This window comes from Python bivittatus, unplaced genomic scaffold (genome assembly GCF_059951505.1).
Source record: "Python bivittatus isolate LINGU-HERP-01145 unplaced genomic scaffold, Pbiv_v1 ctg000340_np1212, whole genome shotgun sequence".
In the NCBI taxonomy this organism is placed as follows: domain Eukaryota; kingdom Metazoa; phylum Chordata; class Lepidosauria; order Squamata; family Pythonidae; genus Python; species Python bivittatus.
Genome location: NW_028277056.1, coordinates 23,378,407 through 23,404,432, shown reverse-complemented (window position 1 = coordinate 23,404,432; position 26,026 = coordinate 23,378,407). Strand labels below are relative to the sequence as shown.

Below are 26,026 nucleotides of genomic sequence, written 5' to 3'. Positions count from 1 at the left end.
TAATTGGGATTTTCTGGATTAATAGAGGACACCTAAAACTGGACTAGGATCTGGAGATAGAATCTCCTTGGCTGGCTGCCTTTAATGCAATATAGTAATTTAAAAAGAGGGCAATCCTTGGCCTTCTAAGACTTATTTTGCAGCACAGATCATGTTGCTATAATTAATTAGTAAAAATATTAATTTGGGATAGTGTATTTATTTATTTGTTGTTTGCTGCAGTAAAACTCTTTCCCCTTTAAATGACCAAGCCCAGTGTCCAAATTCTCAAAAATGGGCTGAACATTTTAACTTCATTGCAACCCTGGCCATACCTACCCTGGCCCTTGCAGACTGAAAAATAAATGAAAATTAATGTCAGGCCTCCAGCTTCAGTACGATGGCTGGCCCTTGCTGTAATGTAGACAGACATCTAGTCTCTGGAAGGGTGCAATAACATGCTGTGTATGTAACTGGCATTTTTGCCCAAGGATGTACATAGAGCAGTGTTGTCCAAACTTGGCCACTTTAAGATGAGTGGACTTCAACTCCCAGAACTGAAGTCCACTCATCTTAAAGTGGCCAAGTTTGGACAACACTGACATAGAGCATTCAGGGTCCCAAGGCAAACCTCTCAGATGCCCGCCCCCATCCCAACAGAAATGATCAGTTAAAGAACTAGTGGCTACATTGGATGAAGCAGATCTGTTGTGCTGCTTGGGACTTATAAACTGCTGTCAGGGAGGAATGGCGGCTGTGGTGGCTTAGACACTCCTGGGGCAGAGCAGTGCAGGTAGGTTGCCCCAACACAGGGCTTCCACATCTGAGCCAGAGCAATGATCTAGATGACCATTAGAGGGCAGCAAATCGTCAGAATTTTCTGTATCTCTTTGGTCATGTCTATTGCTCTCCTTAGATAACATGCACTGAAGCTGTCTGCCATGCCTGCCCATAAGTTGTGTCCACTCCATTGTTCCACCATAGGCAAACATGTTTATTTCTTTGTGGGTGTGTGCCAGCCCTGCAGATGACCACAACCAGGTTTGGTTGCTTTAAAGATTGGCCAAAGCCACCTATACCTATGGACCCCAAGGCAACCATCATCCTTGACTTGTCTCTATTTATGACATTAATTTTGCTCCAATATTTGACCTTTCCTGCTCAGCCCAATCCCACATGACAGATGGTAGAGGAGCAGCAATAGAGCGGATCCCCTTTTGCATCTTAAGCATCACTTAAGCCTGCAACTTGGAGCCAAACCAGCAATAAGCATTTACTTATGTTCCAGGCATTCATATAGAATACTTGTTACTACTCATGAAAAAATATCAGACGTTAAACTGACCTCTTTCAGTATTTGGTACTCCTATATCAACAGTAGGTATTGAACTTTCTGCATAGTCACTGTAGTATTCAATGAAAGTGGCTTCTCCTTCCCAGGTTTGTTTCACAATAGGTACTGAAAAAAAAAACATGTGAAGATACAAGCAGGAGAAGCAAAGTGACCGTGTGGAAATAGTAACACTCATTTAGAATACATTGTCATGTCTTCAAGTTCAATTTAATACTGGATCCTTTTAGATGGAACCATAGCCACAGACCCATTTACAGTAATCAGATGGTCAACCCTGCAATGGGATTGTATGTGAAATTGCATAGAAGTAAATCTGATTTACTTTCAAGTAAATTATACAGAACTAAGTAAACACTTCCTGGCAAATAGAAGGGGTAGAAATGGAAGCAGTAACAGACTTCATTTGTTTGGGCTCCAAGATCACCGCAGACGGAGACTGCAGCCATGAAATTAAAAGACGCTTGCTCCTTGGGAGGAAAGCTATGGCAAACATAGATAGCATATTAAAAAGCAGAGACATCACCTTGCTGACAAAGATCCGCATAGTCAAAGCTATGGTTTTTCCAGTAGTAATGTATGGCTGTGAGAGCTGGACCATAAAGAAGACTGAGCGCCGAAGAATTGATGCCTGTGAACTGTGGTGCTGGAGAAGACTCTTAAGAGTCCCCTGGACTGCTAGGAGGTCAAACCAGTCAATCTTAAAGGAAATCAACCCTGACTGCTCATTGGAAGGACTGATAATGAAGCTCAAGCTCAGATACTTTGGTCACCTAATGCGAAGAGAGGACTCTTTGGAAAAGACCCTGATGCTGGGAAAGATGGAAGGCAAAAGGAGAAGAGGACGGCAGAGGATGAGATGGTTAGATAGCATCACTGAAGCAATGAGCATGAAACTGAGCAAACTCAGGGAGGCAGTGAAGGACAGGAAGGCCTGGCGTGATATGGTTCATGGGGTCACAAAGAGTCGGACACGACTTAACGACTGAACAACAACAAGTAAACACTTGTTTGTTTCTACCTAATTGTTAAATTTATACCCATTTTTTTCTTCAAGAAAGTAAAGGGGGTTATATTGCTCAAGTACACTATAGATATGACACTCAGAACAGAACAGGATCTGAAAACAATTTGAAAAAGAAGGCCTTTATACCTTTGGTGATCAGCTGTGACTGGGGAAAGACCTAGCCTCAGTTAGACATGTCTACTGGACTATATAATATAGCTGTTTTTGAAGGTATCTTAAAAACTTCAGAAGTACAGAATATTGCTATTTTCATTCTTGCTGGGAAAGACTATGGATTCTGCACCAACTGCCCAGATTACTAATGCCTTCCCAGGGCCAATTCAAAGTGCAATTTTTTTTTTTAAAATCCTTAACTGTTTTCCAGATAATTCGAAGGACTTTGTAGTTTAAGACAATTTTTGGAGACCTTAGCTACTGGGTTGCCACTCCTCCTAAAGAGGAGCCTCTCTAATGGAGCCTGTTGGATGGAAATACAATGACAATTGCAGAAGTTTACAAGCCACAATGAAAACAAAGACTGACCGAGGTAACAGACAAATGAATGTATTTTAAACAAATTGTTGGCCTCTATTTTTAGAAGAGGTTTTATCACCCTCCTCCATACTTTTGAACAAAAGCAGAGTCTAAGCACAGGTGGGAGGGCAGATATAAAGAAACATTTCAACAACTAAAGAATAGTTTCAACAAAACTAGATAGTTATTTTGGTAGTGCATTATTATCAACTGAAATTCCAAAGGAGAGTGAAATATAACTGTTTTTCCTAATCACTTTCATGTAAATAATAGTTTATTAAATGTATATGCTTGCCTGAATCCCAGCAACTCTGAGTGGTTTACAAATTGTTAAAAACATTTAAAAACAAAGAAACAACATCAAAAGAAAACAACCCCCAATGCTAATGTTGCATGGAAAAAAGTTTGGACGAATAAGAGAAACACCTCACTAGATAAAGAAGGTTCTCTTTCTCATTTTCCTTTTATTTTTTAGTTTTCTGAATAAGATTATCCTTTACTATGTAATACTGGAAATCATGAGGAAAGTTTAAGTATTTTCTTCAGTTTTTAAATCGTACCATAAAGGATATTAACTAATTTAATTTCAAACCTGGATTTATCTTTTTAAATTAATGATTAATAATTAAGTTAAACTTCTTTAAAAAAAGAAATCAAGAATATTAAAAATAATATCCCTATATGGATTTGGTACAACATTCTTCAGCGAATTCCAATTATACACTAATAATTTCATAGCATCAAAAAATTAGTTATATGCAAAAGAGTAATCCAATGCAACATTCAGGTTTGATATGGTTAGGTGTTTCAAAATAAAATGTGTTAATTCTAATTAATCTAATTTTTAACTTTTGAAAGCAATTAATATTCTGTAAAATATTATCTGACGTCCTATGTCCAACACAATCTCATAATTCAGACATTAGGTCAAACTTTGGCTGAAAGAAGCTCAAATACAGTGTAATTTCTGAACTGCATAACATTTGCTTTGTAACTACTTTAAAGGAGCTTCAAACCATAGTTTGTAGTATGATTCAATGTCTGAAACAGCAATCATAGTTACATCTATTGCTTTGCTTTTGTGACCTAGACACCACTGCACATAGAGACATGATTTCCATTTTCTTATAATTACTATCAGAAATAACAATCCACTTATTTCCTTTTACTGAAAAGCAATTCATTACTAGGGGGTCTTTTCTGTGATGCCATGGCACCAGAGTTTTGGAATTCCCTTGGGGGGTGGGGTGGGCACTGTATTACTTAGTAACTTTTTAGGCACTAGGACACTTCTCACTCTGGAACTGTAGGAAGAAAGAGTGCAGTACAGTGGTCAAAACGGGCCCTGGCCCTGGTTACAACAGTGCCCTGATGTAGAATTAGGAGCACAACTGCCCCTCAGCCTTCCAGGCCCAAGTACAAAGCCATGCTTCTCATGCTAAAGCTGCAGAAAAGAAGAGATGTGGTGGTGGTGGTGTGGGAATAAAGCAGTTCAAGGCTCAAACTGTGAAAACCTTGCTTCCTCACCTTCCGGGGGGTTTCAGCTGGAGGAAAGGCCTGCAGTGCAGGGCAAGTGCCTGAGCCTGGCTCTAGTAGGAGAAGGTTGGGAAGGTGCCTTTGCTGCTCTTGGCTGCTCTCCATGCAAGAGCCCTTCCCATCTTGTTGAACAGACCAAGCTCTACTGGCATTGAACCCCTGAAGACCTCAGCTGATGTTAGCACTGCTATTTGGAAAGACTCAGTGCACAACTTGCTATGCAATAATAATAATATAGAACAATTACAGAGCCCTTCCCATCTTGAGAAACAGACCAAGCTCTACTGGCATTGAACCCCTGAAGACCTCAGCTGATGTTAGCACTGCTATTTGGAAAGATTCAGTGCACAACTTGCTATGCAATAATAATAATATAGAACAATTACAGACATTTGAGTGGATTCTACGCAGCATTCTTTTTTATGCATATCACATGAATTTAGAGACTGTTGTACCAACATATGAAGTGGCTTCTGTGTTTGCAGCACTTGGCTAATGAACTAATTCACATGCAGCACTGTGATGATATGAATTTGAAACCCGTCCTAGTTGGTGGGATGCAGGCCATAGTATGTTGATTTGCAAAGTAATCCTGAGATTAGAGATCCTAATTTGCATAGAACAGTGTGAAATTAATGCTATAAATGTTAGCATCAAAGAAAAAAAAAACGATGAAAAGGAAGGCATAAACACTATGAGAATGTTGGAAGCTGCGGAAATGTTAAAATATGTATGCGGTTGCTTATGGACTGGAAAATACAACCTGCCTTTATGCCAGGGCAAGGGATGTGTACACCAGATTTTTGCTTTTCAACAGATTATTAAGAAATGTATGAATGTCAGAAAGAAAGTTTATTATGTGTCGATTCAGAGAAAGCATATGATACAATGAATAGACCTGTATTATGGAATAATTTGCATGACTATGCAGTTAAGGTCTGGTTACTGAATGTGATGGAAGTAAAGCAGGGATGAGAATATACGAAGGAAGAGTGAAAGGCTGAGAGGTATCTGAAGACCAATAAAACGGTGGTTATCTTCAAAAAGAGCTGAGAAGTTTAAAAAGCAAATGTGAAGGGGTATATGGATTCATTTTAACAGAACTTTTTTTGAAAATACAAATTGCAGAAATGGCCATTAGGTATTTGCAACAGCATAACTTTTTTGCTTTTCTTTAGTGGTTGCAGCAATTAGTAATATTCTGGTCACCATTTTGTGTCCTCCTTAATGCTCTTGATCTAGCACTGCTCTAGATCTTTGTAGTAATCGCATGAGGACACCATAGAAAATTAAGGAGAGCCTTAATTCTTAATTCTCAGAAAGTATAATCTGACAAAATTTGGCTATGCTCTAATTAAAACCAGTGATGAGTGAAATAACGGTACTAAGAAAATAAATTCCCTCATCACCCCAAAAGACTATCAAAGAATAAATCTAATGTCTGAAGATCACTTATCATCTGTGTATAACATTGATAGAACACAGTTTATAGGGACAATAAGATCAATACATCTTTGTTATGATTTGAAGGCAGAGAAAAATGCTGAAGGCAATTTTCTTCAAACATGGGCATAATTAGATTAGTTTACAATACAGCCTACCAAACTAGTCACTGTTTGACATAGAAGGGATGCATGAAATAGAGGACAGATATGATGAAAGGAAAATTCTTCATGCTTCAAAGAGCTGTCATTAGAGAAGGAAGAAGCTACTGATGCTTCATGTGGACCAAAGATGTTCTTCACTTCGAGCAAAACTCTGGTTAAAATTTAACATTTAACATTTAGATAGTAGGTTTATAAAACACATTATTGTATGCACAGGTTTTATTCATTTCCATCTATACATTAAAAATATATTTCAACTAAAAATACAGAGTCACTCATTAATATTTTCTCCTACTGTACATCATTAGAGATAACCTGCTATTAGCTTTTATCAGGAATGTCAATGAGAATCACATAATTACAGAAATTATTTGGGTGAAATGGGGTAAATTCATGGATTTAATCTTTAGGAATATTCTAGATTCTCAGTCTTATGTACCCAAAGCATCTAAAAAAAAGAAAAGGCTCTAATTTCATATACTGTATACATGTTTAATAAATAAACATTTTTTTTGTTATATTTATATCCCACCCTTTCCTTGAGAAGCTAAAGGCAGCAGATATAATTCTCCCTCCTGAAAACTGTGGATTTATACTTTCAATGCAAACTTCAACTTCCTTCCTAATTTCTTTTCTGATTAATTTTCTCACAACCATTTCCTATGTAAAAAGTTCAAAAAGCGAATATGCTAAGCCAAAAAGGCCAGCTATTCATTTCAAAGCAGCTTCAGAAAAAAATTATGTAAATATACTCTTAAATCCAGAACTTACTTCTGTCTCCATGGAATTTCCTGCATGTTTTTACAGCAATAAAGATATCCGTTTTCTTCACAGGATCACCCTAAAAATAAAATGCCATCTATGTATATTTCTTCAATTTAGATTGATAATGTATGAATATATCTTTTTAAGGAAAGGGCTACAGAAAGCAGTTCCATTCTTCACAACATATTAAAAAAACAAGATACATTTTCCATATCTAAACATTTAGACAATTTAAATAATCAAATGTTGCCTAGCAGCATTTTCCACTTAAACGATCATAGAAATTCAGATTGAAGTCAGTTACAACAACACAGTAGTGATAAATGAAAAATAAATAAATAAAAGGAACAATCCAACTGTAGGAGTGAATGAATATTGACCTAGCTGAGTCCCATTGATTTTAATATGAGAGAGCTAAGCAGGTGCTTATCTCACTAATTTGGCTAGATCACACTTTCTAGTCTCAATATGTTCAATATTGTGTCATAGCTGGAATCCAAAGACATCCTCTGAGATAGTTCAATGGAATAGGCTTGATGCTCTTAGGATTCTGCTAGGATTTTTCATTTTTTTCCTGTAATCAGCCAAATATTTACAAACATATACAAAGTATATATTTGTGATAGGGGCTGTGCTTTGATGGCCATGAATGGCTAATTTCTGGATTCTTTGGATCTAAGCAGCAAATGGTTTCTATGAGGATTCTTGGTAGCTTCTAGAAATTGGTACAGTAGTCCAGTTTTTACAAGGCATTTGGTCAAATGTTTTTTTTGTTTTTCTTCATGCAACAAATCAGAAACAAGAGCAGATCAGTGTTTCAAGGCTCATTATTTGGCTATTCCTCTGGAAGATGTTAAAAGTTCCTGTTTCCACCATTCAGAAGTGTCAGTATTTACAAAGCCAAAATGGCAACAATCATTCTTAAGAGGGAAGTATCAGAGACTTGGTAAAACCTTAAATGTGGAGGAGTTAAAAACTAACTTGGGGAAAAAACCAAACCCATGGATGGAGGAATACCTCAAAAAGAACTAAAACTGAGTAGCTGCAGAAAATGTTAAGGGAAAAATCAGAAAACCAAGTGGGAAGGAGAGTAGAATGAATTTGTATTAACTGAACAGTGACATTTCCCTTAAATTTTAATATTAAAAAGTGAATTAAGTTTGCACCTTAAAAGCTTAAGAAAATGAATACACTTTCAATATCAGAAAGTTAACAAGCCATTTCCAAAGGAATACTGGTAGTCCTCACTTAATGTCCCTCATTGGGACTGGCAACTCCACCGCTGAGTGAAGTGGTCGCTAAATGGGAAATCACATGACCGTCACCATGCTTTCTGGATGGAAAGAGACAAGACTACTCAGTTTCATACCATCAGCTTTTGTTTGCCTCCTAACCACTCCCCTGCCCTTTGGAAAGCTTGAGTGCCTGCTTACTGTCTTGTACACACTGAAAGCAAAGTGATCACAGCGCAACCTGGGGCTGGGAACCGCAGGCATGTTACCAAACAGCTTACAGAAGTCTCTTGAAATCTCTTTCTCTCCTATCTCTCCACTATGCGAGGGGGATGGGTAGAAAAAAAGCAAGCGATTTCTGTAGGGAGTCTCTCCTTTGCCTGACTCTTTCCTGCTGTCAACACGATCACATTGCTTTCCGTGTGTAGAAGAACAAACAGCTTACTTTCTTGCAATCCCTTTTTCTCCAATCAATCTGCTCTGCAAGGGGGGAAAAAAGAAAAAAAAACACAGGTCAGGCACAAGACAATGTATACTGACTGTAATGGCAATCACACAACTGAGGGATGCTGTGAACGTCATTCATGGTTGTAAATGGGCCATAAAGTTATTTTTTCAGCACCGTTGTAACTTTGAACAGTTGCTGAACGAATGGTTGGTAAGCAAGGACTACCTGTATGGCTTTGTTGTGAAAACTGAAACAGACGTTAAGAAGTTTGCAAAATAAATCTGCAATATACTAAAGAATGCTCAAACTGCCAAACAATTGCACTTATCTCACCCACTAATAAAACAATGCTCAGGATTTTGCAATCCAACTTCAACAGTCCATGGAAAGAGAACTGCCAGATGTACCAGCTAGATTTAGAAGGAGCAGGGGCCCTTGAGATCACATTGCTAGCATCTAATGAATAATGGAAAAATCAAGGGAGTTCTAAACATGTCTATTTTTGGTTTTGACTGTGTACGCCACACAATAAGTTGTAGCTATCTCTTAAACACACCTCTAAAATTCTGTTGAAGAATTTGTTTGATAACCAGAAGCAACAGTTAGACTGGAATATGGAGGAACTAAATGATTCAATATTGGCACAAAGGTGCATCAAGGCTGTCTGCTTTCACTTTATTTAACTTATATGCAGAATATATCATGAGAAATGAAGGAATAAAAGAAATAATATTTGGAATTACTGTAAAATTGCTGGGAGCAATAGTTACCTCAGATATGTTGATGATATACCTTGATGGCAGAAGCAAGGGAGAGTTAAGGAATCCCTTGTTGAAGATGAAGAGAGTGAAAAAGCCCATCTGCTACTCAATACTAACAAAACTAAATTATGTCAGAAATTCAGGAGTCTGGTAGCACCTTTTCTGACTAAAACATTTTATTACAAGTTTCTTGAACTGCAGCTTACTTCATCAGATGCCTTTTAATTAGATTCCTTATTTTTTGCCACCATAGACTAACACAGCTCTCCTCCTACCAAGCCTAAAATTACAGTACTGTGTGTCAGTAGATAATGGCAGCCTTATTTTTCTGTAAATAAGTGGAGAAAAAGTTGAAGCAGTAACAGACTTTATCTTCCTAAGCTGAAAAATTCACAAGACTGGTCACTTTAGTCATGAAAAAGGAGGTATCTATGACCTGCAGAAAGACTATGACAAGTCAGTACAAAATACTAAAATGGAAAGACTTCCCACTGACATCCAAGTTAAATATTGTCAAGGCTATTGCTATCACAGTTGTAACAGATGGCCGTGAAAAATGGACCACTGGAAAGGCTGAACCAAGAAAATGATGCTTTTGAATTGTGGTGCTGGAGAAAATTGTGGAGAATACTTTGGACTGGAAGAAGAACAAATCATTCAGAACTGGATGAAGTAAAACCAGACTGCTAAAAGCAAGCACTAATAATGAGGCTAACAGTTAAATATTTTTGGACACATAATGCAACAGCAAGAGTCATTGGAGAAGATCCTGCTGCTTGGAAAAATCAAAGGCACTGAAAAAGAAGCCAACATAAGATAAGGTGGTTACAGGACACAAGTATGAGCTTATAAGAACTCAAAGAAGCAGTTACTGACACACAGTACTGGTACAATGATGTCCAATGATGATGATCACCAAGAGTCAGAAGCAACTGAAAAACAGATCTAAAGAAAAATATCTAAGCTCACTGGTGAATAAATACTGTAATAGCAGCTTTGACCATTCTAGATGTTTTACATAAATAATTTTATACTCCTTACAACTGTATGGCAACATTGTTATTGCCATATTGCAGACCCCAATAATATCAGCCCTATATAGCAAATCATGAAAAAAAGGACTATGGATAAGGCTGGAAGAAAATGGTGTGTCTGCCTGTTGTTTCCCAACCCTACATTTTTCCCAGTTTTTTTAAAAAAAAACAGTAATGTTTTTTTTCCTTAATGTGTGAACAGAAAAATATGTGATTCAGGCACAATGGGAGATGTTAAACTTGAGATGAGCCAGTTTGGTGTAGTGATTAAAGCATTAGGCTAGAAACTGGGAGACTGTGAGTTCTAGTCCCGCCTTAGGCACAAAGCCAGCTGGGTGACCTTGGCCCAGTCACTCTCTCTCAGCCCTAGGAAGCAAGCAATGGCAAACCACTTCTGAAAAACCTTGCCAAGAAAACTGCAGGGACTAGTCCAGGCAGTCGCCATGAGTCAAAAACTGACTTGCAGACACCACAAAACCGAAAAACCAAAAAAACCAAAACCCACCCTGACATGGATGACATCTTGCAGCTGGCCCCCTCTCTTTCTCAATTTCAAGTTGCAGAACCATTTTCTATTCTGCAGTGCCCCTTCTCTTCTTTTTCCATGCAGAACAAGAGTAGATGTCACTGTAAATAAGCACTTATAGGATCTGGCTCTAAGTCTGCTGCTATTTATTTTTTTTGAAATTCAAAATTTCAGGATTATAAACATCGTACAAGAGGTTCTTTTTAATACAGAAGACAAGGACGCAGTATTAACAAATGGTGCAGGTTTCAAACTGCTTTTTCCCTTCTTTGGATGAAATGACATTTGGAAACAGTAAATCAAGGAGACCTTTCAAATGTCTTGAGGAAAAAAACCCCAATCCTGTGAGTATGTGTACACAGAAGTACTAAGAATCTAACAAAACAAATTCCGCAGTTTTCTAGCCGATTTGGGAAACTGACTCCATCTAAAAACAAGTGTCAAGTTTGGAATGGAATGGAAAAATAAATCAGATAAGGTTCCTTGCAAGGCTACAAGGGAAATCAAGAGATGATGATGAAATTGACTATAAAAAACAAACAAAACAGACTGGTGATGTTTCCCACTCCCATTTTAATTATGTTTTCTCAAAAGTTACCTTAGCTATCATCCATTTGCTTTGTGCTGAAGCCAAAAACAGGGAGAGAGAGAAAGAACGGCTGAAATGGCAATGAAAAGCACCCACTTTACCAGGTGTGTAGCAAACATGAGGAGTGAACAAAATGAAGGGGTAACATTACCTATTCAGTTGTCACAAATGCTGCATGGATAGGACATTGCAAGATGTATGCCAGAAACAGATTCAGCCTGAAATGTGGAAAGTCTACAGAAATGTCCCTTTCACCTTATAGCAGAAGAGCAAAAGCAAGCTGTGCCCTCTATTTGTACATAACCAGTGACAAATTGCAATATAAATAGACACATTTTTTCTCTTCGTTTCTTCTTCCTTCAGTTTCATCAGATTGTTTATATCTGCAAAGTTCTCAATTTGGAAAGTTTTGACAAGATACCTGTGGAATAGATTAGCATACCTTTCTCTATATTCTATATAGGGAGAAAGTACTTACACACAGTGGGAGGAAATTAGTGAAGGTAGTGGCACAGTGCGCAGCCTTAGGAGAATTGAAGTCTTCTGTACAGAATTCAGGCACTGGGGTGAGTTGTGGTCCATTCCCTTTCTCCCAGATATATAATGCAATCTTTCAAAATGTAATTACATATATAAGTAGATAACAATTATCTATGTTATGCAGATACATTCAAGATTTTCAAAAATTTATATCAGAAAGAGAATTACATTTAGAGCGACTATTCTGTGTACAGTAAATAAATTTTCAAATTTGAAGCAGAATTGTCAACAATTACACTACTAAAGAAATGCTAGTACTGTACACAATCACAGAAATGACTTTTCTAGTGAGAACCCTTCAATCACCACAAATTTATTCATTCTTTATCAACTTTCCAAGAAATGTTATATAAACCCTTAATGTTCCCTAAAGATTTTCTAAGAAAGCTAAAAAAATGCAGAGCAGAAAAGGCCACATTTTTTTTATCAATTAAAATAAAAATCAACCAAAGGAAAAATATATGTTTCCATTACAAAGATGAACAGCTCCAGCACATAACGCTGCAGAAACCCCAGAGCCAGGAAATACTGTGCTGTTGTTGATAAGCCATTCTAGTGACTCTAGAGCAATGTTTTTCAAACTTGGCAACTTTAAGATGTGTGAACTTCAACTCCCAGAATTCCTCAGCCAGCAGGCTGGCTGGGGAATTCTGGGAGTTGAAGTCTACACATCTTAAAGTGGCCGAGTTTGAAAAACATTGCTCTAGACACTGCAGTAGGATAGACAGAACAATGGTCTGAACTACAATAAGGCAGCTTCTTACATTCCTAACAAGAGACACCAGCATGGGATTGTGGAGAAGGAGAGACTAAGGCAAAAAATATAGACAGGAACATGAGTTTTATAACCGTCTCGGACTCAATTTGGAATCAGAAGAAACAATATATGGCATGCTCCTTGGATGCTGCTTTTGAGCATGCCCAGAAATAATATTTTCCCTGGACCTCGTTTCTCTGAGATTTGGGAAGGGAAAACTAGGAGGGTATGGGAGAGCCAGGGTAGGGTAAGAGCAAATCAATAAGACTGAACCAGACTGTTGCATCCGCCCTACGGAACATCATTCCCACGGAGGTCAGACTGGCCTCAACCTTGCTGGCCTTCCAGAAAGGCCTGAAGACATGGCTTTGCCATCTGGACCGGGGATGAGAGACTGGTGGTGCGGAGCCTATAAACTGTTTATATTGTTCCTGTGACTGTGCTCTCCTGTTGATTGTATGGTATGGTTTTAATAGTTTTAATATCTGTATGCTTATTTTTTGGTTTTTTGGTATTGTTTGTGTTTTAATGTGGTAAGCCGCCCAGAGTCACATACGTGAGATGGGTGACTATATAAATCAATCAATAAATACGGATCAGGTCTTTTCAAACTGGGGAGTCTGTATTTCAAATTCCTTTATTTACAAATTTGGTCCTTTTACTAATTTTATCAGATATATCACTAAGTTATCACATAAAACTGCACATACGGTCAGTGGCTATTCTTTATTCCCAGGTGGAGAAGAAGATGACACAAATTAAAAATGAGTTTCGTCAGGACTAATAAGAACAGATGGCTGGGAAGGTTAGAAAGGGTCCAGTTGTGTTTGCTTCTCTATATCTACTCTTAATATTTGAATAAATTTGGCAAACAATTAATCAAATAATACAAAATTTTTAAAATCACATTCATACTGACAGCAGAATGATTTACTGTTTATTAATGTAATATATAACATGCAGCATTTAGAAAATAATGATTCAAATGCAACTTGACATTGGTAAAGATTAGGTTATAACACAGTAGGAGCATTATTTTCAGAAACCACTATTTTTTTTTAAAGAAACTTTGAAAGGAATAACTGTAAAGATATCCATAATACAGTCAGCATGTGCCAGGAAAAAAATGAATACAGTCAAAATATGGATTGCAATTAAATACATTAAAAATAATTATATTCTATCCAAAACCATAGTAGCATTGAGCATAGATGAAGAAGTCAAGAAAAATGTGACTTGAGGCATCGAATACTTTTCAGTGCTTTGTACTGCGTCCGAGCAAAGCAGGGTTCTTTTCACTTTTAATAACACCTACTATTACCATAAAGTGCCACAGTAAAGGAAAGAACAGATAGTAATGTTTAAATGTATATCTCATGAATAAATATAACTTGCATTTTGGACAAATAATTTTTCAGGGGCTTCTACAAATGTCTACAATTTCTATACTGTTAAAGCACATAAAACAGGGAGCATGTGAGAGAAAAAAAAGATCTATATGCTTGTGGGTTATTTATTTCCAGGCATATTCCTTATTTACAAATATCCCCTCCTGCTGTTGAAGATAGAATTCCCACTGCCCAAGAATGGGCAGTTGTAGAGGCTGCTGACACTGGAATTCCCATTGCTGAACACTCAACATTTCTGTGTGGATGAGGTTGAGTTTTTGAGGAAGCTTCTGAGGGAAATCAAAGAATCATAAAATTAAAGGGGTCTTGAGGCTAAGATAGACTTTGTTCCATGGAAGAACCAAACCTAAAGTATTCATGTCACATGGCTATCCACTATCTGCCTGAAAATATCTAGTTATGTAAAAACTACCACCTCTCTGGAAATTAATTCACTGTTGAACTACTTTTACTATGATAAAATTTGTCCTAATATTCAAGTGGAATCTCCCGCCTTATAATTTAAATCTATTATTCCTTATCCTACTATCTGGAATGAGGGAGAACAGATCTTGGCTTTCTTCTATGTAACATTCCTTCAAGTATTTGAAGAGCGCTAGGCAAAAGGAGAAGAGGACGGCAGAGGATGAGATGGTTCGATAGCATCACTGAAGCAATGAGCGTGAAACTGAGCAAACTCAGGGAGGCAGTGAAGGACAGGAAGGCCTGGCGCAATATGGTTCATGGGGTCACGAAGAGTCGGACACGACTTAACGACTGAACAACAACAAAATTCTATACCATCTTCCTGTCTTTTAATAAAAAGGCTGAACATGTCCAATTCCTTCAATCGCTCTACATAGGATGTATGATCATCCTCACTGCCCTTCCCTGAACCTATTCAAGTTTGTCTGAATCTTCTTAAACTATGATGTACTGTATATAACTGAGCAGGGGGTGGGGGTCTGGCTAACACAGAATAAAGTTAAACTATTGTTTTCTTTGATTAGAAAATTATACAGATTGAATCAGTCTAAAATCGTATTTACCATTTTTGTAGCAAATCATTATTCTTTGAGTACAATTTTTGACCCAGGTATCTCCTTAGTAAATTGTTATGGTATCCTGCAAACACTTAACTGGCTTGTTATTCGGAATTTCACAGGATACTCTGTCAAATGTTTTGCTGAAATTAAGGTATGCTACTTCTACAGTATTCCCAGCAATCTGCTAAGGAAGTTACCAAATCAAAAAAGTAAAGTTAGTTAGACAAGAATTGTTTCTGACAAATCCTGTTCTGGTAATTACCATATTTTTTTCAAGATACTTAAAATGAATCCCTTCACAATCTGCTCTGGAATCTTCCCAAGTATCACTGTCAGATTGAGTATTTGTAGTTCCCTGGATCCTGATTTCTCCTGATTCCCTAAGACAGGAATAACATTTGTCCTCTTCAATCGTCTGGAACTTCATCTCTCCTTCACATTTTCTCATAGATAAAAGTTCAGCCAGATAATCTGCAGATCAATTAATCTGGCCCTGGAGATTTAAATTCACTTAAAGGAAACAGATAGTCTGCATCCATGTTTCATCAGTCCCAAATAATAAATCCCACATCTTTATTCTCCTCTTCACAACTGCTTCAACACATCATCTCTCCTCAGAGAAGACTTACAAAGTAACAAGTAAATAGTTGAAACTTTTTTTGGTCATCTGTTAGCATTTGGGTACGCTAACTTTTTTCCATTTATTCCAAACATATCTGAAGAACCCTTCTTCTTGTTCTTAGCAGATTTGTCTACAGCTCTTTCTGGAACCATTTCTACAATTCTTTTGATGATCTGCTGCACTACAGAAATCCTTTCTCCCCCTCAGATCTTCACTGAGGATTTTGTGCAGCGACATGTCTTCCGATGTTTTGTATTTTCCCCTCACTGAAACTATTCGCAACTGCATGATCATGGGGTCCCTTCCCTATTAATTTCTTCTGCCATGGTATCCTACTTATCATTGCTTTGAATTTGTTTAAATCCACTTTCTTGCTCCTAAACCTAAGTCTTCAGTTAATGCTCAGCCTTTAATTCTATTAAAATGAAAAATTTTAGCCTTATGTCTTCACTTTCTCCCAGTATTCCTGCTACTTCCATTTCATCAATTATATCTTCCTTATTGGTTCATATCAAGTCAAGAAGACTATACTTTGTGTCTTCCACTACCCTTGGAAGGAGAAAGTAGAAAGACAAGGTGAGAATTTCCTGAAATAACTATGCTTGGCAGAGTTTGCCTCACAATTATATGTCAGTAATTAAATTTTCTTGGCATCACTACTTGAAACTTCTTTGAAAGATCTATAGTTTGCTTGTTGAAAGCTTAATCCATATTGTCTCCTTGCTTAGGCAGGTGATGGTAGACATGAACAATGTAATTTTTATACATTCTTCTACTTATTTTAATTAGATATTCTTGACAGCTTCATTCCTTTGAATTTCTGAGCAGGTGTGAATACTTTTAATATTTAGTTCATCTCCTCCTCCCTTTTTTTGCTTCTATTCCTTTTGAACAAATTATATCCTTCAGCTCTTGTACTGTAATCCTCAGAGTCATCCCACTGGTTCTTTCTTATATCTACTGAATCAAGTATGTCTTCCTGTACTAACATTTCAAACCCATCTTTTGTATTTCCCGTATTCTGAAAATGATAGACAATGAAGATCATGAACTTTATAAGCTTTTTTCCCCCTGATTTTTTGATTGAGTTATTTAATACAGCCCATTACATTAATGCTCCATCTCCTTCAGCAGTGCACAAACTCTTATCAGAGATCTTTATTTTGAAGTTTTCATCTCCGTCTCCCATAGGATTCCATCTAAAGCCTTCTTGTTGAATCATGGTTTGAGCAAATGCACTTATATCAGACTTTTATTATCCTATGCCAGATTTAAAGGGCAAAATGTGATTTATTGCATGCATGGGCAGCCATTCAGTCCTGGAAAAAGATGCAACTGTTTAAGGTATTTTTAATAGGAGCAACATGTATATCCATTTGCACACCAAATCACACTCTGCCCTTCAAATTTCTGTATAGTCCTAGTCCTGGAAACTATATTTCCTCTATTTAAAACATTTCAGAAATTGTTCATTAGCAGTATTCTTTTTTTTCCCAGCCCTTTTGCATGAACTTGAAGGATGGGCAAGAATACCACCTTAGGTTCCTGGTTCTTGATCTTTCTTCCAAGTTAGATATTTTAGCTGCTCTTGGCAATATCATTTGTCCCCACATGGATAAGCAGGAAGTGATACTTGTCTTGGAAGTTGTTCTGTCCCATCAATATTCTGTGTTCCTGGCAGACAGCGCACTTCATGAGTTCATGGATCTTGTTAGTTTCTCACTTGCGGCAGTGAGTTGTCAACTACAGTCATTCAATTCTTTGTCTTCTTGCAAAAGGTATGACATGGCTTAAAAAACTCATGAATAAAGCAGTACAGATAGTCCATGACTTATGACCATTTGTTTAACAACCGTTTAAAGTTACAGTGGTGCTCAAAAAAGTGACTTACGACTGGTCCTCGCATTTAAGACCGTTGCAGTGTCCTGGCGGTCACATGATCAAAATTTGGGCGCTTGGCAACTGGCATGTATTTATGACGGTTCAGCTTCCTGTGGCCATGTGACTGCCATTTGCAACCTTTCCAAGGGGCTTCCAACAAGCAAAGTCAATGGAGGAAGCAGGATTTGCTTAACAACTGCGTGATTTGTTGAATGACCATGGTGATTTGCTTAACGACTATGGCAAAAAAGGTCGTAAAATCAGGTGTGACTTACTTAACGACCGCATCGCTTAGCAATGGAAGTTCCTGTCTCAATTGTGGTTGTAAGTTGAGGACTACCTGTATGCCAACAACAGTAACTGAATGGCATCCTGTAGAGGACAAAACATATGAATACACAGTATTCATAATCCCTTTACCTGCTACCTGCATTTATTCTTAGCTAATGTACTTTTACTACAAAATTCTATAAAGAGGGCCTGTAAACCTCACCCCTTTTAGGCTTGTTTTTACCTCTGGTACTGATCGATAAACCAATGTATACTTCAGTGAAGATGTGCTGGTCTCTGGTTTAAAAACTTTTAACTATTCTCCTACAATGCCATTTTTGGCTGTGTAAGATCGCTACTGGGTATGAGATTACTGATAGTATAAGTTATCTGAGTTTTATTAGCGTACATAATGAACAAACATATAATACAACTTCTTTCTATTGATTGGAACCTGAATATATGAAGTAAATCATGCTTTAGAGTGAATCAGAAAGAACTTACCTCATGTTTTAAATCTATTGTAAAATCTGATTTTAAAGGTTCATTCTTCAGTCTCCTTGCAAGCCTATGCAATAAAGATTAGAAAAGTATAATATTGATATGTGGAAAAATATTGAACTTTTTACATGAAGTTACCCATTACATAGTAACACAACATTCTGTAACTCCATCCTAGATGATGACATACAGTGTATAATTTCCAAACTTAAAATTGATGCAATATCAATAACTATTGTATACCATCTGGCCATGGTAAAACAAAAACAAAAAACCTGTGGGTCATGAAACGGAGAAGACAATGATTAGAATACAGATGATGCAACTCTCCTAGTATCATGCCTACTCTATCCCAATACTGATGGAGAGCTCTAATTTCTTTGCTCTCATTGCAGCTGAAGTAACTACCAAGAAGAACCATCCTTGGAGATCAAAACCAGACATAGGTGGCAACAGGAGGCCTGCAGTTTGCAAGGCATTTTGAAGATAAAGTCATTCATATGTTTTTAAACTTGATACCATTACTGATACACGTCCAGTGGAGCTTTGTTTAGTCAAGCTGGATACAACCATTTTCAGGTTTAATATACGGTGGTACAGCTGACCAAGAGAGGCAGTTTAGTGTAGTGGTTAAGGCATCAGGCTAGAAACCAGGAGATCGTGAGTTCTAGTCCCACCTTAGGGACAAAGCCAGCTAGATGACCTTGGGCCCGTCAGTCTCTCTAGTGGTTTTCCATTACCCCTCTAGCAAGGAGGTAATGGAAAACCGCTTCTGAAATCTTGCCAAAAAACCTGCAGGGGCTAGTCCAGGCAGTCATCAAGAGTCATCACTGACTTGAAGGCACACACACACACAGAGCTGACCAACTGAGTTCTTGATTCTTGCCATTAAAAAATAGCTATAAGAGCAGGCGATATGAATACAGGAGATAGTTTGTCTTTCTGAAAGGCAGTGACATCAACTAACTTGAAAAATGTGTTTATGTCTTTAAGCCTTAAGAAAATCAGGGCCTAAGAGATTTTAACTACTGCTTAGTTGCTAATAATATTCCCTTTTTAGGTAGGGTGGTGACTCTTCAAAAACTCAGGTGAGAACTTTTGGTGTAAGTAAGTTTGGACTCTAACTCCTAGAATTCCCATTTCATCATGCCAGCTGGGAATTTTGAGAGCTGCAATCCCAACTTAATTGAAGGATAATCTGTAAACAGGTTATCCAGAAAAACAGATGAGAACATTCTTCTCAAATAATCACAATTGTGAAAGCACCAGAGTTGGAGAATGTGAAACACCCCTTTATTTAAAAGCCCAGTTTTATGAATTTTACTGCAAATATTTAATCTGTCAAGCCTACGAGGCTGGCAAACTTGGGAAACAAGAATGGCTTGGACTTCTGGAAAGATTGTTATCGCTAGTAGTGTGATGCAACTGAATCTTGAAAGCCTGTCAAAGCAATTCTCCTGCTCAACTTATACCTAACATAATTAAGGCAGGGTTGCTCTGAATGTCTTTCTCATGCTCCCCCCACTGTTGGCCTGACATGTCTCTTTGGCAACAGTCCTTTTTCCTCCTCTTCTTTCCCAGCCTGTTAGACATTCTACCACATTATCTATAACACAAGTTAATATTATTTATTTATTTAAAAGACTTATATGGCTGCCCATCTTAACAGACACAACTCTGGGCACCTCAGCAATGGTACAGAACCAAACCATCATAAAAACAATAAAAACAAAAAGCAGTAAAAGCAAAAAGCTAAAACCTGGTGCTACAAACAATCTCTTCTGATATGGCCATCACTGCCATCTTCAGGCTCTAACCTCACCCTACCCCAGCAAGATTAACATAGTATCTATTATTCATTACAATGTGAATATAATGGGTCTAATGAAAACCCTTATACAATAGCTTCTCATATGCTATGTAGAGTAAAATTATAGCAGCAGGTTCTCCATATGATGAAACATAGTACCAAAACTTTAATATATCTAATACCTTAATGTAGTAGTATGTTAACCAAAATTCATAACATGCAATGTCATAAGAAAATATATTTATGTATTTCATTTTATAGAATTCATATTTTATATAAAATTATAGATACATCACTTTAAGGTTATTAATTTCTGATATGCATTCTTCACCCAATATTTATTCCCCTTTAGCTTTGTGCTTTTTTATCGTTTTAAAGTTTTTTAATACTACTACTACTACTAATTGTTTTGTATATATTGTTTTTTAGCCTTGTTGTACGCTGCCCAGAGTCACTTGCTTGTGAGATGGGCAGCTATATAAAGTTGACAAACAAACAAACAAACAAATTCTACTCAACATGTTTTATTTATCTATGAGCATTTCTAACCAAAGAGCATTTGGTTTAATTGTTTGTCTCCAATGCTTTGCATTTTATCATGTAGCAGATTATCTAGATCATCTTCCATCCTGGATTTTGTACCGAAACAGCCCTGGTGTAAGCAGGTTCTCAATCCAGCTACAAGCCTGGATTTGATATGGAGATGCCTCTGGTTGCCCTGACAGAATACCTCTATTGGAGAGAGACTGTAGCATCATATCTTGCTAGGCTGGTTTTCTAGCTGGGTAACAGAGGAACAATGCTATAGAAATTCTGAATTTATCTTCAGGTTTCAGTTCAACCTGTGCTACTGTGCTGTAAAGTCCAATAAGGTCCATTTTATCTGCCAGTCTTTTCAACATTTACGTGAAAGCACTGGATAAGATCAAGGAATTTAAACTGAGATCCTGTCAATATACTGATAACATCAGTCTCTAATTCTGTTTGGACCATTCTCCATTGCTGAGTTAAAATGTAGCTGTTCTCCATTGATTTACATAAAACTATACTGGCATGAAATGTACTGTTCCCACTGCCTATCCTTATCTTGCTTCTATTGAATCTGTTCTGAATCATGCCAAATAGTTTTCTCCTCATTATGCATGGGCAGTGTACAGTAACCAAAGTAATTCGTTGATTGTTCCAGTTTTGCTGCCCTTTCCCTTCAGCACACCAGCAGCCAATAGGAAAGACATCTTCCCAACCACGATACTGTGGCAGGGAAGAGGAAGGTCTGACTGTATGATCCTACCCATCATCTCTGGGTTCCATCCTGTGTCTTTCCTCTTGCATTCCATTTTATTGTAACCCAAGTTAACTGAAGTTAAAAACAAACAGTGGGTCAGTCATGAAGATTGCTGATTCACAGGCAGCATTTTTATTTAGCATTGCTCTTTCCTTCATTTCTTTATTTAAGCAACAAATGCTAACCTCCATTTTCCTGTTTTCTTTTTAGGAGACAATGGAGAAGGGTATTGGCCCTATCACTCCACTTCTATGCTCTTTCAGCTTTGTGCTAAATTAGGCCACAGCCCACATAAGCAGAACTTATAGCTCTGCTGCCCAAGCAGTGTAGTACCTATTTCACAATTTTACTAGACCATTGTTTAAATTTTCTAGCTGCTGATTACTTCCATAATTTTGCAAAAGATGTAAAATGGTGGACCTCCACGTATCATATTGTGTTATATAGGTAGATGCATGCCTGTGGCATTTATATGCAGCTAGATCAGGAAAAGGGTTAAAGGACAGCCAGTTTGGTCTAGTGGTTAAGGCACCAGGCTAGAAAGCAGGAGACTGTGAGTTCTTGTCCTGCCTTAGGCATGAAAGCTGGCTGGATGACTTTGGGCCAATCACTTTCTCTCAGCGCAACTCACCTCACAGGGTTATTGTTGTGGGGAAAATAGGAGAAGGAAGGAGTATTAGGTATGTTCGCCACCTTGAGTTATTTATAAAAATGATAAAGACAGGATAAAAAAATCTAAAACAAAACAAAAAAAGGATTAAATGTTAAAAAATACAAATACCATTCTTGCCCAAATCCAAAGGACCACTGGCATAGTAATGTTGTGTCCAGCTCCCTGAGGAGACAACAGCAAAATGGTAGCAGTCGACTGGGGACCAAAGAGGAAGAGGCGTACCTCAATCAGCCTGAAATAGCCAACCAGCATCTCTCTGATCTTACCTGCTGCTGGTCATCTGACCTTGCCTCCATTGTCATGGATGATACCGTGTAATAGATTTTATACACACCTTGAGGCTATCATTGGATGTTGCCAGCTTAAGAAGGAAAACACTACTTTTAACACTACTTTCAACCTTAATACCTAAAGTTGACTTAGGTCTGCCTGAGTCAAGGGCTGGGGATGAGTAGAAGGCAACACCATGGAAACATGGCAGAAGAATTGATGTTGTAGATATATTCCTTGGGAATAGCCTTTTATCTTAAGGTCCATATACTGCAAAAGTACACAACCTAAGCCCCAAGGCTTTATACAGACTTTGGGTGTTGCCTACAGAGCCCTCCAAAAGTTGCTGTCAAACTGTACTTTCTAACTAATAGAAGGAAACAATTATTACATATATAACTGAAGAGTTAGCATATTAGCCATATTTGATGTTAAATAAATGGGAATGAAATGAAATCAGGTTCAGTTTTTGTCCTAATGTAACCCACTACTTTTTGGAATGAGACTCCCCCAGGATGCCACTGAAGTGCCTGAGAAAAAGACAATTACTCAGCATCTTCAGATGGAAAGTTTTCCAAGTCAACTACCCAAGGAGGCAGGGAAGAGCAGTATTTTTTTTCAGAAGTTCTTTAGCATATTCCAAAAGATATATTTTTGCATACCCATTATAAAGATTTACTTTTTTGGTTAATATACTTTATATATTTTACATATACTCGTGGAATAGTAGCTTATACAGTACATGAAACTGGATTTTAACCATTTAAAATGGGATAAAAGCTGATGTGTGATTAGAGATTGACAGCTCATTTTATATACATACAAAGAGGGAAAGATTTTTAATGTTTAACAGCATCATTTTCTTCACAGCATTTTAAAAACACCAACTATTCAAACAATTTATAATAAATTACAGCATGCAATCTTACTTTTTTACAAGTGGAATACTAAGTGCCCAGCCAGCAGCAAAATCTGGAAATTTAAAAACTGTAGGGTTTTCTGCAAAGGCATAATGGTGAATAATTGTAGATTCATCATCATGTAATGCTTTGCCTAAAAAAAATTCCTGTGAGAGAAGAGCAGTATTATTGAATGTGCTAGCATCCAAATTTAGCTTTACTGAGGTCCTGAATATCTACTAAGTGGTCCACAGAACCTTATAAGACTATATTTTTCTCTATATACTTATATGAATACATGAACACACAGAGAGTGAAAGATAACCCTAAGTGTATAATAAATCATACTAATGCTTCATCTATCAAACTTAAACACATAAACCAGTTGTGCAGGTTTGGAAACTTGTGACATTCCAGATATGGAGGAACCACAGTTCACTGCATCCTTCACCATTAGTTATGTTGATTGGGGGTTCTAATAGTGGTGGCATTTCATCAAAAATAAAGTCTAGATTTTGCACTGGCAAAATTGGCTGGCAGGCAAAACTAACTTTTGACCAAGAAACAAGAGATAACAAATAAGTCTTTTGTTTACTTGATGTATCCATACGTAATATAAAATCAGATTTTTTTTTATTAAAAAGTATGATTTGTTGGACAAGCCATACTGACTTGTTTGTGCAAAATGGATAGTTCTCACATCACTCAAAGCTCAAAACAAAGGACATTATAGCTTAGCATTATATGTGAGTCAGACCACTGTACAAGTGGTCTGACTCACCAGACCACTACACGTGGTCCTCACTACAGGTGAAGAAACAGTATATGCTAACTGCCATCTAATCTACAGAAAGCAAACCCCGCCACCCAAAAAAACCCCACACCTAAAATGCCTACTATAGAATAGGGGGAAAAAAGGAACAAACCTCCCCACATCTATTAAAAGACATTCCTCAATCCCATTGTTGAATTTCTCGAGAGAGACTACTTTTCAATTTCTTTAAATAAGCCCTCTGAATGCTTACCACATTATCAAAAAAACCAACAACAACAAAACAACACCCACCTAATTTCATTCAACATCGTTCTTTAGCAGGACAGAGAATTTCAGCCTGGAGTAACAGACCCAAATTCTATTGTGCGTTTCTTCCACTTGTATTGGGTTTGGGGCTCATTTGTTCTAAGTTCTAAATGAAATATATTTTCTATGTTATGCACATTCTTACCCTTCAGCCATCTGCAAACTAAACAACACTATAGGAATAAGTGTGAACTAGGCTGCTAATTAATAGTTGTTAACTTAAATTTATGTAAGACTATTTCCATGACCAAATGTAATTTTAGCCACAGATAAGAATCCACTCAGAAATAATACTTTCATATGTGAATGCAAGACTCCCAACATCTCCGTTTCTTGTTAATGGTAAATGAACAGTGAAATATAGAAGGTGAGGCAAGAGCCAGCGCATACAAAATTATTCTTACCAACAAGTTGTTGATACCTTTACAGATATAGATAGTAAGGCAATTATTTTTTCAGAATGTATTGTACTAATTTTTACTAGTAATGGATTTAAAATAACTTATAATTTTCTGTACTTATAATTTTCTGTATGTCAGCTCCTTGTAAATACTTTTCTTTAAAAAAAATAGCTTTCTATGCAGGAATAGTTTTGATCTTTCATATCTGAGTAGATCTTGATATTTGAGATTTAACTCTTACAATGTTGACATAAAACTGTAATTGCAACACAATGCAATTGTCTTGATATGTAATATATTATCATTAATTACACTGTGGTCTACGTTTTAGGCATTATGCATGTTGAATAAGAAGCAGAACTGTTCTTTCTCATCTATTATGTTCATAGCTTTATTGAAATGCAAATTAATTCAGATTTCTATTCTTTTTCACAGTTTGTAGTACTTGTATTTCAAAGTCAAACATTAAGGAATCATTTTTTAAAAACATCACCTTAGATTTGTCATATCTTCTAAGTGTGTTCAGTAGCTTTACAATATGTATTCTTGTATCTTCTTCACAGAAAAAAATCCATGAGGAGTTTCTGCTGTATGCAACAGAGAATCTGAGGGGGGAAAAAGAGTTTCATTTATTGTAAGCATGGTTTAGAAAGAATTCTGTAACTCAAGTGGTTGTGCTGATATTAGGGAATGTTTATATTGATAATACTGCTCTATTGCTGATATTACATTATTTATTATACCACAAAATCAATACCAACTCTTGGTACTTTACAAAACAGTCAAGAAAAACTACAACTGTTAAAATATCCACGGTAAATGTAAGTAAACTAAAACAATGAATAACTACTCAAAATTACAGTAATACAGGGATAAAATATAAAAGTTATATTGAGAAATAAATAAAACAAGTAATAAAAATCAAATGAAATAATAGCAACTAATCAATATAAATAATTCAAAGTGAAATAGTGTAAAATGGCAATGATGAAGTATTCAACCAAATGCTCTTTGGAAAAGCTCATCTTCAGTAGCTTCAGGGATGTTAAAAAAGATTACTTTTGTTTAAACTACACTTAGATATAAGCCCATGCTAAATAAAAATTACTGCTGCTGCTGCTATTACTACCACTATTTCCCCCCATTTTACTACAGATTATTTTGATTGTTTGACATATGTATCTGAACAGCCCAAATGCCATCTCATGCAAATAATGTATTCTGAGAGTTGCTG

General features: G+C 36.9%; 1 protein-coding gene across 3 annotated transcripts in view; it reads right to left on the bottom strand.

Moving 5' to 3' along the window:
• The window catches only part of B3GLCT (beta 3-glucosyltransferase), a 70,295-nt gene that overhangs the window by 10,152 nt on the left and 34,117 nt on the right, over window positions 1–26,026 (bottom strand). For 2 of the 3 annotated variants that reach the window (XM_088140704.1, XM_088140706.1), the window contains exons 6-11: window positions 25,286–25,397; window positions 23,341–23,477; window positions 18,377–18,440; window positions 11,847–11,978; window positions 6,785–6,854; window positions 1,325–1,438 (exon numbers count right to left, since the gene is read on the bottom strand). In XM_088140704.1, coding sequence (XP_087996830.1) covers window positions 1,325–1,438; window positions 6,785–6,854; window positions 11,847–11,978; window positions 18,377–18,440; window positions 23,341–23,477; window positions 25,286–25,397 — 629 coding nt within the window. The remainder of the gene's footprint in view (window positions 1–1,324; window positions 1,439–6,784; window positions 6,855–11,846; window positions 11,979–18,376; window positions 18,441–23,340; window positions 23,478–25,285; window positions 25,398–26,026) is intronic. The other variant, XM_088140705.1, reaches the window with a different exon arrangement.